General features: G+C 35.5%; 1 protein-coding gene across 1 annotated transcript in view; it reads left to right on the forward strand.

Moving 5' to 3' along the window:
- The window catches only part of EAF2 (ELL associated factor 2), a 48053-nt gene extending 35070 nt beyond the window's left edge, over positions 1-12983 (forward strand). The window contains exon 6 of the mRNA XM_003412831.3: positions 12799-12983. Within this exon, the coding sequence (XP_003412879.2) occupies positions 12799-12845 (47 nt within the window). The 3' untranslated portion in view covers positions 12846-12983. The remainder of the gene's footprint in view (positions 1-12798) is intronic.
- Positions 12984-14067: the final 1084 nt, after the last annotated feature.

A 14067-nucleotide genomic window follows, 5' to 3' on the forward strand; every position in this document is an offset into this window, starting at 1 on the left:
ATTATCAGATTGTTTTTTAAAAATATTTACTGATTTTAACAAAATACCTAAAGAAAAATCCACATACACTGAAAATAGAGGCATTGAAATGATGCAAGATAAGTATTAATCTAAACAAAACAAAAAGCTAGATTATCAATATAAATATCAGAAATAATAGGATTTAAGGCAGAAAATGCATTTCTAGAGATAAAGAAGGTTGCTAAATACGATAAAAGTTTCAGTTCACCGGGGAATAAACAAGTCTGAATTTGTATGCATATAATAGCATACATTCACCAAATGGAGCCCTGGTGGCACAGTGGTTAAGAACTTGGCTGCTAAACAAAAAGGTCGGCAGTTCGAATCCACCAGCTGCTCCTTGAAAACCCTACGGGGCGGTTCTACTCTGTCCTGTAGGGTTGTTGTGAGTTAGAATCAACTCAGTGACAATTGATTTGGTTTTGGTATTAAAATATGTATTGTGTGTGTACCTGTAAAACAAAAATTGTCAAATCTCTATTATAATTTAGTAAAAGTATAAAATCCGAACAACATAATTAATGTACCTGTTCTAATAGTAAATATATAGAACCCTACAACCCAGAAGTGAGGAGCAAGCATTATTTTAAGGTACATATGAAACATTTACAAAAAGTTACTCCTTACTAACTAGGTCAAAGGAAATAATAAACTTCAACAAATTCATATTTTACTGATCACATTAGTTGACTGACAATTAAAATATAAATAACTAAAATTAGTTTAAAATATACAGTTTAGAAACTTCAAAGCATATGTCTAATAACTTACATGTTAAAAAGGAAACTATAATGAAATTAAAAATATTTATGATTGAATATTTATGTCAGCAACTTGGGGTGCAGCCAAGATGGTACTTACAGGGACATTTATGGCCTCAAAACAAATTTTTTTTTTTTTTTAAGTTGAAAATAAATGAGTTAAGTATTCACCTTGAGGAACTAGAAAAACAATAGCAAATTAAAGTCAAAGAAATTAGAAGAAAATAATGTGCATAAAAGTGAAAATTAATGTAATAGATAACAAAGACATATTAGATGATCAACAATACTAAAAGTCATTTCTTCAAAAACTAATAAAATAGACTGACCTCGAACAAGGGCTGATGAAGAGAAAAAGAAAAGGAAAAATTTTATATATGTATGTAATATATATATAATGAAAAAGGTTAAAATTGTAGGTAAAATATACTTTTATTCTTTAAAGTATGAAAATTTTATAAAAATTTGCCATAGAAATGAATGATTTTCTAGAAAAAGTATAATTTACCAACTCTGACTCAAGAAGAAATAGAAACCCTGAATAAACCAATGTAATTAAAGAACTTAAACCAAATGAAAGTCTCTTCCTCCTCCACTCCGTCTCCACATCCCTAACACAGTGTAAAACTGAAGACAGTGTTGCAGATGAATTTTAGCAAAGTTTCAAGAAACAAATAATTACTATCTTCTACAGACTGTTTTGGAGAATAGAAAAAAAGGGAAAGCTACCTAATTCTTCGATATTAGCATAATCTTGATATCAATACTGAACAGGAATAAGACAAAAAAAATTGTAGACAACTTTACTTAAAATCATGGATATAGAATTATCAGTGTAGTTAAAATAAACAAGCTAAATCGTGACCAAATGAGTCCATCACAGAAACGTGAGACGTGTTCAACATCTGAAAGTGTATCTGTATAATTCACCGCATTAACAGGATATAAAAGTCATATGATAATTTCAACAAATGAGCCATTTGAAAAAATCAGTATTTGTTAATTTTAAAATGTTTACCAAAGTTTGAATATAAGGATATTTCCTTAACTTGATAAAAGTTAGTCACAAAAACAAAACTGCTGCAAACATCATATTAATAGGGACTCTAGAAGTATTCCCGTTAAAGTTAGGAACAAGACAAGGAGGACTAATATGATATCTATCCAGCATTGTACTGAAATTCCTAGCAAATGCAATACAACAAGTAAAATAAATGAGATATAAGAATTGAAAACAAGAAATAAAATACTCTTTATTTGTAAGTAACACAGTTGCCTACATTGAAAATCTGAGTGAATCAACAGGTGAACTATAGAACTAATAAAATAATTTAGAAAGATTGATGGATTAAAAAATTATGCATAAGTCAGTAGTATTCTTATATACCAGTAATAACCATTTGGGGCTTATAATTTCAAAATCACGATCACAGTAGTAATACAACTCTGAGATATTTAGGAATAAATCTAACAAAATATGTGAAAGACTACAGAGAAAAATAGAAAACATTGGTGAACCTGAAAGATGACCAGAATACATGGAAGTGTATTTTATGTTCGTGGCTTGGAAGATACAGTTTAATAAAGATGTTAGCGCTCTCCAAATTAGTTCAGTTAAAATTCTTAGGTGCTTTTTATGCAATTAGACAAGTAGTTCCTAAAATTTATGTGGAAGAACAAAGGGAAAAGAATAGCTAAAGCAATTGAAAAGATGCAGACAGACTTGCCCAACACCATGTCAAGAATTAATATAACTCAAAGCATAATATTGGCACAGGGAAAGACAAATAGATTGATGGAATAGAATAGAGTCCAGAAACAAACTCATAGTTACGTGGAAACTTGCTGTTTCACAGTTTTAGCATTACATGTCAAGCAGGAAGGATTAAAGATTCAGGTAATGGTTCTAATACAGTTTATTATCCTTCTAGGAAAAAAAATCATTGGATTCCTACCTCATACCATATGCAAAAATTGAGAATAGATAAACCGTGGGGTATTCTTATAAGGGAATATTATAGGAGTTAAAATAAGTAAACTAGAATCACCCTCAACATGGAAAAAATCTCAGAAAACAACTGTTGAATGAGAAAAAGTAAGTTGCAGGATAAGTAGAGTATTATCCTATTTATATAAAGATTAAAAAAAATTTTTTTTTAAGAACCTACAAAGTGATATTTTGTAATGTTTATGGGACATAATAAAAAAAGTGTTAAAATCCATGGAAATGATAAACAGTAAATGTACAAAACATTGTTGTCTCCGGGTGGGGAAGGAGATGAATGAGATTGGGGGATAGTACACAGGGGCTTCAATTATGTCTGTAAATTTTAATCTTTTAAAATATGCAAATAAGGCATAATATTAAGATTTTATAAACCTTGAGTAGAGGGGTCATAAGTGTTTATTCTGTTGTTATTTATTATCTATCTATATAAAATGTATTACCAAAGTAGGAGTACCTGAGTGACGCAGACAGGTGAGTGCTCAACTACTAGCTGAAAGGTTGGCGGTTTGAACCCACCCAGAGGTTCCTGGCTTCCAGAAGTTCACAGTCTTGAAAACTCTGTGGAATGCAGCTCTACTCTGCAATACATGGGGTCTCCATGAGTCAGAATCCATTCCATGGCAACTAACAACTAACAAACCATAAAATAAATGTTTAATACTTTATATTGGTAATTAAAGGTTTAGGTGTTAAAACTATTTGCCAAAAAGGGAACTCTTGGTTACAGTAGTATTTTTTAAATGAGGCTTCATATATAGTTTACCAGGAACAATGGTAAAGACAGTTGGATCCCCTTTATTTTATGTCATTCAAAGGAAAAAGAGGAGTAGAATAAAAAGGAGGCAATAGAAACACAAAGTATTTTCAAGGATGGAGAATATCTGTGCTTTTGAAAAAATAGACATTGGTCTAAGTGCTGAGAATTCAAGGGAAAATAAAGCAGACATGGCCCCTACCCTCATAATCCTCTAGCCTAGTGGGAGAGACTGAAATCCACAAATTACACAATGCCTATGTAATTACAGTTCATGGCAGTGTTTTCCAGGAAAAGCCCAGGGAATTATGAGAAAATCAAACAAACCAAAAAAACCAAACCCATTGCCATCGAGTTAATTCCAACTCATAGTGACCCTATAGGAAGAGCAGAACTGCCCCATACGGTTTCCAAGGAGCACCTAGTGGATTTGAACCACTGACCTTTTGGTTAGCAGCCATAGCTCTTAAACACTATGCCACCAGGGTTTCCTGCTGGAGGGAGATTAAAGAGGAAGTGCAGTGAAAGCCCTGAGAAAAGAAAGATTGCTTGACATATTGAAGACTTGATAAAAAGGCAGTATGGCTAGAGTAGAAACTGTCAGGCAGTTCAAAATATGGTCTAGAGCTTAATGCAATAGAAAAAAAAAAAATGGTAGAGCTCTACACACATACACCCCAAACCAAAAACCGATTGCAGTCAAGTAAAGCTGCGCCATAGGGTTTCCAAGCCTATAGATCTTTACAGAAGCTGACTGCTGCATTGTTCTCCCTCGGTGTGGCTGGTGGGTTCAAACTGCTGACCTGGTTAGCAGCCAAGCGATTTAACTACTGAGCCCTCAGGGCTCCTTGCACACATACACAGACATGTACAAATACACATACACGTATAGTTGAAGCTGTAACAATGTATCATAGCCTAATCTGGAGTTCTACTGCTGCTTAGTAAAAATCATGAATACCTTATTTAATTGATTTCAAATTCCAAACCGATGGAATCAAAATGAATGCCATTTTAAGTTATTGCTAGCAAATGATAAAGGGAAAATTTGATTCGAGAGGCTTATCCCATCCTGAGAACAATTGGATGAAATATCTATGTCAATGGGCATGCCAAGTAGGGAGAGAGTAGAGAGTGAGAAAAAAAGATGGTCTGGGACAGAGTCCTAATTTTTTACACCTTAGGTTGAGAATGACGAGCCTGCAAAGACGAGTAAGAAGTGGCATGATAACCAAAACCAAACCCAGTGCCATCAAGTCGAATCCGACTCATAGCGACCCTATAGAACAGGGTAGAACTGCCCCATAGAGTTTCCAAGGAGTCCCTGGTGGATTTGAACTGCTGACCCTTTGATTAGCAGCCATAGCACTTAACCACTACACCACCAGGGTTTCCAGCATGATAGAAGGGGGAAATGATAGACTGTGATAGCTGAAGTGAAATGAGGGTGTTATAAAGAAGAAAATATTGAACTCTTTAACATGCTGCCGAGTAGGACTGGTAAGAGAGAATGTGTTTCTTGAATTTATTTTCATGTAAGTCATCGGTTATCTTGGAAAGAGAAGTTGTGGTGGACTAGTGGGGAGGGAAGCCAAACTGGAGTAAATTGAAGTATGAATGAAGGGACGGTGGTAAGGAATTGGAGATAGTCTAATTTGACAACTCTGAGAAGCTTAGCTGAGAAACAGCAGTGTCTGGGATGGAATGTAGGATCTGAGAAAAGGAGTCAGGACTGATGATGGGAGATGCTAGAACATGTTTGAATGCTGCTGGGAAGGTGGGAATAACTGATAAAGCAAAGTACCCAAGATTCTGTAAGGGACAGGATCTAGAGCACAAGTGGAGAGATTAACCTTTGATAGGGGGAGCTTGCCTCAGTTATAATAACACGGAAGATAAGGAATGCAGAGAGAAGGGCTTTGTAGACTTGTAGGTTAGAAGATGTGAGTTCCTGTCTGATGAACTCTATTCATGGAATCTAAGGCTAGGTCATCAGCTGAAGGGAGAAAGGGATGAGAGGTTTAGGGAGAATGTGGGAGGTGTGAAATTTTAGAGAACTGAAGAGTGAGCTAATTAGTCAAACAGTGAGATTGTCAGCGTTCAGCACCCATGTGAGGTGAGTAACCATGCATTTATAATAACAGTTACCAAATTGTGTGATTTCTTTTTTTCTCCAGCAGTGCTCAGCTAGATTACAGGTATATGATTGGTACATCCATGATTTGGACTCTGCTAGGTAGATGTGATAGAGGTTGTTTTCAGGGGAGTGGCTGTAATAATAGATCAAAGTATTTAAACTGGATTGAGAAGGTTGAGGACTGAACAAGGAGTCAGTGGATGAATTGGCGGTTTTGATGAAGTTAAAAATTATGTTCATGAGTACATGAGCTGGCTGAACAGGTTTATATCAGTTCGTTAAATTGCTGTGTTATGACTCTAACATTCACTTTTTTTTTTTAAGGGCCTATAATAGAACTTTTTTAGAGGTCTTTTGCACCTTTTCAAAATGAAACAGTATGTCTAGATAAGGTTTGTATATTTGATTTTTTTTTTGAAATGTGCAAGAGGCTTGGATTTTTTGCTTTTTCATTTAGGCAAAGGGCTTTTATTCGATATATAGTCGCCATGCTGTTTAAACATGAATTATTTTATTTTGTCTTACTTCAATACAAAATATATGGCTTTCTTTTTGTCTGGATATAAGTTTATCAAGACAGAAGTTTATAGTTAACTGTTTACTTGGCATTATGATGAATGAGCACTGCTTAGAGAATGGCAATAAAATTTCCTTAATACTGAAAACAAAGTTTACTTCAGTCTCTCTTGAATTCTTACTTTAATTTTCCCTCTGTTTCTCTCTGGACTCTGCAGATGCTTTCAGAACCTTTTTCAAGACAGTACATCTTGGAAATGATGGTGCTGTATGTAGAACACCATGAAATATTTATAAAGTGAACTTCAAATAACTATTTTGTGCTATATCAGATACTATGATTCTAGTACAGACATGCTAGCCAAATGCTATTAAGAAATAAGATAAATTTAGAAGAGGAAAAAAACTTAAAACTGAAAATAATTCTATTCATTTTTTTCTATGAATTGGGTAAGTACCATTATTATTTTATTTGAGAGATAGCCATATGGCTTAAAACTCACTTGGGTCATTAGAGTTTAACTTCAGAGTGAGCTCTGATGGGTTAGGTCACCCTGCTCCAGAGATTCTGACCCATTCAGTTTGGGGTGGGTTCTAGTCATCAGTATTTTTCAAAAGATGATTCCAAGGTGCAGCTAGAGTTGAGAAGCACTGGATTAGATGATTTGGGGGAATGTTCTAGTCCCAGACCTATCATAACAGGAGAGGGGAAAAGAGAGAACTTCAAAGTAAGATTGGTTTGATAGAAAGTGGAAGCTTGACATGCAGTGGGGCATGTGGAGATGAGACGAGAGATGGCTATTGTCGCCACCACTCCAGAGTCCTAAGAGAACCACAGACACAGGTGGACAAAGAGGAGAGATTGAAGGGAGGGCGGTATTTCAGAGTTCCAGCGGTCAGGCAATGGGTTAATTGATGGGAGCTAAAGCATTTTTTTTTAAAGCAGGAGAGAAAAGAGAAGTGAAGCAATGGCTCTGGCCAGGAGAGAAGTCCTTGGCAGAATTAAACTTACTTACATTTTAGAAGGAAAACCAGAGTGTTCCTTAGCCTTTCCTGCGGCTTGCACCTCTTTTGTTTTCAAAATGTTCTTAGGCTTTTTAGGGAAAAAAAAAATCTTTAAAAAGCTCGTAATCATAGCACAAAGAGAGTTTATTTTCTATTATTGTAATTTGTTAATGAATAAAGAGTTGATTATTTAAATTTCTTTTTTTTTTTCAAAATTGGCTTAATAACTCTACTACTGTAGCTTTTGTTATTGCTATATGGAAAAAATTTTTTTTTCGAGGGCCACACAAATGTTATTTACTTACATGTAGACAATTCTAACCTTTGCTTTGACGTTTAAAAGAGGTGAGAATCTTTTCTCCCAATCAAGTATGCTGTCACAAACTGGCTCCAGGCTCTTGGCTGTCATTTGTAGAAATCATGGTAGTTTCTCTAAAATTTTTAGTTTTCCTTTTTATTAAAATCTACTTGGATTTGGCCATTGGCTTCTGATTTACTCTTCATCAAACTGATATATTAATCAAATCTAGGTTGGAAAGGATATATCTACCAAAAAACCCACTGCCGTCAAGTCGAATCTGGAGTTCATATATTTACCTTATCAGGGTCTGCAGTGGAAACATATAGATGGGAAAAGTCAACTATTGCAAACGTTAAGTCTCTTCAGTTGAAGAATCATTTTTATATTTTCTAAACCAACTGTTTCTTAAAACAAAAACAAAAAAGTGAAATTTCTTTTCCTGACATATTTTATCCAAACTGGAAGTTTCCTAATAAAAGGAAATAAGTTCTCTGTGTTACTGAATTCATCTATTTCTCAACCTTATCAGACCCAATACTCTTTTTTTTTAACTGTAACATAACATTTACGATCTCAACATTCTTTACATGTACAATTCAGTGCCAATAATTGTATTCATGTTATGTAACCATCACCATTATTCCCCTCCAGATCTTTCCATCACCCTTAACAGAAGCTCAGTGTCCTCTAAGCAATGAGACATCCTTTCCCCTCTCTCCTGCTTATCCCTGGTAACCACTAATCAACCTTTGGTTTGTATCCACTAGCCCATTCCAGATATTTCACATAAGTGGAATCCTATAATATTTATCCTTTTGTGGCTAATTTACTTCACTCAGCAGGATGCTTTCAGGATTCATCCATGCTGTAGCATGCATCAGTACTTCATTCCTTTTTATGGTTGAATAATATTCCATCCTGTGTACATTTTGTTTATCCATGCATCTGTTGATGGACATTTAGGTTGTTTCCATCTTTTGGCTATTGTGATTAGTGCTGCAGTGGACTTTGGTGTACATGTACCTGTTTGTGTTCCTGCTTTCAGTTATTTTCGGTACATACCTAGGAGTAGAATTGCTGGATTATATGGTAATTCTGTTTCACTTTTTGAGGAACCACCAGATTGGTTTCCACAGTGACTGTACCAATTTTCAATCCCACAGCAATGGATAAGGGCTCTATTTCTCTACATCCTCGCCAGCATCGATTATTTTCCACTTTTTTAATCATGGCCATCTTAGTGGGTGTAAAGTGATAGTTCATTGTGGGTTTGATTTGCATTTCCGTAATGACCAATACTCCCTTTTATAACATATTTTTAAGTTCCCTTTACTATTTCGAAATGAAGTTCATAACTTAATATAATCTGTGTACATATTAAATGTAATATAAAGACAAAAATAAAAAAGAATAATTTATAGTAAAGTGTTTTATATTCCACTTCGTAAATGTTCAGGCATGGCTTTACCAGAAGACAAAATGAAGTAGCCATCTGCTTGTAAAAGAAAAAAAAAAAAGCTTGTACTTACCTTTAATGAATAAATTTGAATTTAAGAGTAGCAAGACAATATGCAACTTACACTGTCAACAATTTATATTTACCTTGTTGAAATAACTGGAAAAGTATTGCTGTCGAATTGGTTCTAACTCATACCAACCCTATGTACAACAGAATGAAACACTGCCCAGTCCTGTGCCATCCTCACAACTGTTGTTATACTTGAGCCCATTTTTGTAGCCACTCTGTCAATCCATCTCATTGGGAGTCATCTTCTTTTTTGCTTACCCTTTACTTTACCAAGCATGATGTCCTTCTCCAGAGACTGATCCCTCCTGATAACATGTCCAAAGTATACGAGATGTAATCCCACCATCCTTGCTTCTAAGAAGCATTCTGGCTGTATTTCTTCCAAGACAAATTTGTTCGTAATTTGGGCAGTCCATGGTATATTAAATATTCTTCACCAGCACCATAATTCAAAGGTGTCATTTCTTCTTTGGTCTTCCTTATTTATTGTCCAGCTTTCACATGTATGTGAGGCGATTGAAAACACCATGGCTTGGGTCAGGCACACATTAGTCTTCAAGGTGACATCTTTGCTTTTGATACTTAAAGAGGTCTTCTTTATGTTGAGGTGTAATCCATACTGAAGGCTATAGTCTTTGATCTTCATCAGTAAGTATTTCAAGTCCTCTTCACTTTCAGCAAGCATGGTTGTGTCATCTGCATAACTCAGGTTGTCAGTGAGTCTTCCTCCAATCCTGATGCTCAGTTCTTTTCATATACTCCAGCTTCTCAGAATATTTGCTCAGCATACAGATTGAATAAGTATGGTGAAAGGATACAACCCTCATGCACACCTTTCCTGATTTTAAACCACGCAGTATCCCCTCGTTCTGTTCCAATGACTGCCTCTTGGTCTATGTACAGGCTCCTCATGAGCACAATTAAGTGTTCTGGAATTCCCATTCTTTGCACTGTTATCCATGATTTGTTATGATCCACACAGTCGAATGCCTTTGCATAGTCAGTAAAACACAGGTAAACATCTTCCTGATATTCCCTGCTTTCAGCCAAGATCCATCTGACATCAGTAATGATATCCCTGGTCTCGTGTCCTTTTCTGAATACAGCTTGAATTTCTGGCAGTTCCCTGTCGATGTACTTTTCCAGTTCATATTTATATACATTCTTAGAATTGCCGTGAATGCAGTAACTGTGTATACAAACAAATATTGGTATGTTGTATTGCTAACCCAAATACAATGAGCAGCACTGATATCACTAATGTGCTTTCCAAAATGGTTAAAAAAAAGAAAATCTTGATCAAGCTCTGAAAAAAAAATCTTTCTTGAGTTTCATGAGAGTTGCACGCTTGTAAATTTCAGTGAATTTTAAATCTGTGCAAAAGAATACTTTGAGTTTATAAATATGCAAGTAGGTTCTCACCTTAAAATTATAAACAGATCTTCTAAGGACATGAATGTCCAGCTGAATTTTCAGAAGTTTTGCAGAACATGTACAAAGAGTTGGTTCATGCATTGCAAGACACTTAGCATTCCTAGACCCCTCCCAGTAGCAGTCTGCAATCACTGTGACAAGCAACCCCTCACTTCATCTCCTAGGGGACAGTACTGCTCTCATATAAGCCATTGATTTTAATGTCTGAATACACTTGCTATGAGTATGTTTTCTTTTTACCACGATTAAATACTGTTTTGACTGGAGGGGAATTTCCTTTGCTAACTCTTACTCAGAAACTAGTTTCACATCTTCAAAACTGACTGAACATTTCAGCTAACAGCATGGTGATACCGCACATATAACCTTAATAGCATGAAGTCTATAAAGGCAAGTAGACTCCTGAGGACATTTGGGTTGATGTCACTTGAGAAACTCATTACAGGCATCATATCAAGTTGAACATTCTTTTGTCACATAATAGTTGTATAATAAGTGAAAACTTAAGCCTTAAAAATTATAAAAGTGTCTTGGGTGCCAAATGGGCAAAAGAAATTTTAGCAGGCATCTTTATCAAATGATGTAATCATTGGTGGCGTGGTGGTTAAGAGCTCGGCTGCTAACCAAAAGTTTGGCAGTTTGAATTCACCAGGTGCTCCTTGGAAACCCTATGGGGCAGTTCTACTCTGTCCTGTAAGATTGTTATGAGTCGGAATTGACTCGACAATAACAAGTTCGGTTTTTTCAGCAATTACTTCTGGAGTTCATGAAACGGACTGAAACCTCTTACAATAACTTGTATATGGCATAAAAACTACTCCTCTTAAGTCTGGTATTACCTTTTCACCTTTTGTTGATTGAGGAGTGGTAAAAAATATACAAGTGAAAAAAAAAATCCAAGTAATCTTTTTCTGTAAATTATTGTAATTTACCACCCAGGTGATTTCATTCATTATCATAGCTTCAAATAACCCCCTACAATCAATGACTCCCAAATCTCTGTCTTAACTCCAGCCTCTACCTTATGTTCCGTACTTATATATCCAGTTGCCTCTGCCATGTATCTCTGCCTGAGTTTTTACCAGGCATCTCAAACTTACCAGGTTGAAAATTGAATGTGTGATTTTTCTCCCACAAACATTCCTCTGGTGTTTTTTATCTCAGGAAATGATACCGCCATTCATCCAGTTGTTCAGACTAGAAACTTTTGGGGCCATTCCTCACTTCTCTCTTTTTCTCATACCCCAAATCCAAATCCAACTCTATCTCTAAGTTATATTATGAATCTGACCACTTAACACACCTTCACCTGTTACACATGGGTTCAAGCCAACATTATTTTTTACCTAAGAGACTTCAATAGCCTTGTAACTGGTCCCCATGCTTCCATGTTTCTTCCGCTCCATCAAAGTCTGTTCACTGATACACATAGGGTTCAAGTCAGTTGTCTCCTTAAAATTTTCCAGTAAATTTACATTACATTTCAAACAAAATCCAAAATTCCTACCATGGCCAGGAACTGTGGTCTTCTGGCTGTCTTTCTGGCCTCATTTCCTACCATTCTTTTCCTCATTCGTTTCACTCCAGCCACAGTGGTCTTCTTGCAGTTAGAGAACACAACAAGCAGGCTCTTGCTTTGGGGCATCTGCACATGCTGCCGTGTTGGAAAATATTCCCCAGTTTTTTCATGGTTTTCTCACTACATGAGAATCTCTGTTCAAATTTCACCCCTTGTAGAGGCCTTCCGCAACTACGCTGTCTAAAATAGAACCTCCCACCCCATCCCCATATACATTTCATTTTTTTTTCAAAGGACTTATACCTACTTGGCATTATGTATTTGTTTACTGTCTCTTCCACTGCAGTGTAAGTAAGCTCATGACTTTAAGCACATGAATTACAAAAGAAATCAGTGATGACTAACTTTTGACAAACACTATTAAATGACTATGACTACGTTGTAAGTAAAATCTTATATATATTTTTTTCACTCTTCGAAACTATGATCTTCTAAGTCACATTTTCTCTCATTTCCTGATATAATTAAATCAGTGGTATAAAAGGAAGGGTGATATTGGTATTCAAAAAAAGACTAAAGTAGGTGATACTAAAGCCATGCTTGAGTTTGATATACTCTTTCTTTATAGGCAATATTAATTATTTGGGTTATAATTTGATTAATTTACAGTATAAATAGTCTGATTATTAATGACAAAATGCTGGTCAAACATAATCAGCTTAGGGGTTATATTTTACATAATATTTTATGCACAAATAAGTATATTATTTAATATTTAATTACTACTAGTTTTGCTATTTCTTTTTTATTTTAGGAAATGATTTGCAGCTGAGTGATTCAGGAAGTGACAGTGATGACTGAAGAAACATTTAGATATAAATATTATGTTTACAAGGATTGTGATAATTTACTTTGTATTAAGAATAAAAATACCTAAGATTGAGGAAAATGTATCTTAATTTTTGATGATAAAAGTAATTAAATTTGATTGTGAACTTTAAGTTGGTGTTACGTTTTTAACCTTTTATTGACTACCAGCATTTTCATATGTTTTCTTCATTTGATCTTAAAAAAACCCTTTATGAAATATCGGTATTATTCCCATTTGACAGATGAGAAAATAGGTAACTTGCCTACAAAGTCTTAGTTAACAAGTGTTCTAGGGTCCAAGTCTGGTGCTTTATTTTACCATACTATTGTCTCCAATTATTGATTTATAATAAATGTCCATATTTTTTATTATATTTATGAGCCTTTTTTTTTTTTTCCTGAGATCATGTTTTTAATGGACAACCTGAGTGTCTGCAAACATTCATGGGTTAAATATGTGAATGACATTTTTTTTTTTTAATTTTTATTGAGCTTCAAGTGAACGTTTACAAATCAAGTCAGTCTGTCACATGTAAGTTTATATACACCTTACTCCATACTCCCACTTTCTCTCCCCCTAATGAGTCAGCCCTTCAGTCTCTCCTTTCGTGACAATTTTGCCAGCTTCCAACCCTCTCTACCCTCCCATCCTCCCTCCAGACAGGAGTTGCCAACACAGTCTCAAGTGTCCACCTGATACAAATAGCTCACTCTTCATCAGCATCTCTCTCCTACCCACCGTCCAGTCCCTTCCATGTCTGATGAGTTGTCTTGGGGTATGGTTCCTGTCCTGGGCCAACAGAAGGTTTGGGGACCATGACTGCTGGGATTCCTCTAGTCTCAGTCAGACAATTAAGTATGGTCTTTTTGTGAGAATTTGGAGTCTGCATCCCACTGAACTCCTGCTCCCTCAGGGGTTCTCTGTTGTGCTCCCTGTCAGGGCAGTCATCGGTTGTGGCCGGGCACCAACTAGTTCTTCTGGTCTCAGGATGATGTAAGTCTCTGGTTCATGTGGCCCTTTCTGTCTCTTGGGCTCTGAGCCTTTTCTTTCTGAAGTTCCTGAAATTTGGTTGAAAATAATTTAGCCAAAATTTAAGATTAAGGAAAGTTAAACAATTGTTTTAACGAAACAGCTATTCTGTTATTTCTTGCAATATCTTTCATCAATTCTTATTTTGTTTCTGAGGGAAAAACAGTTAAATAGTAAAGAGAT

This window comes from Loxodonta africana, chromosome 1 (assembly GCF_030014295.1).
Source record: "Loxodonta africana isolate mLoxAfr1 chromosome 1, mLoxAfr1.hap2, whole genome shotgun sequence".
NCBI classification, from domain to species: domain Eukaryota; kingdom Metazoa; phylum Chordata; class Mammalia; order Proboscidea; family Elephantidae; genus Loxodonta; species Loxodonta africana.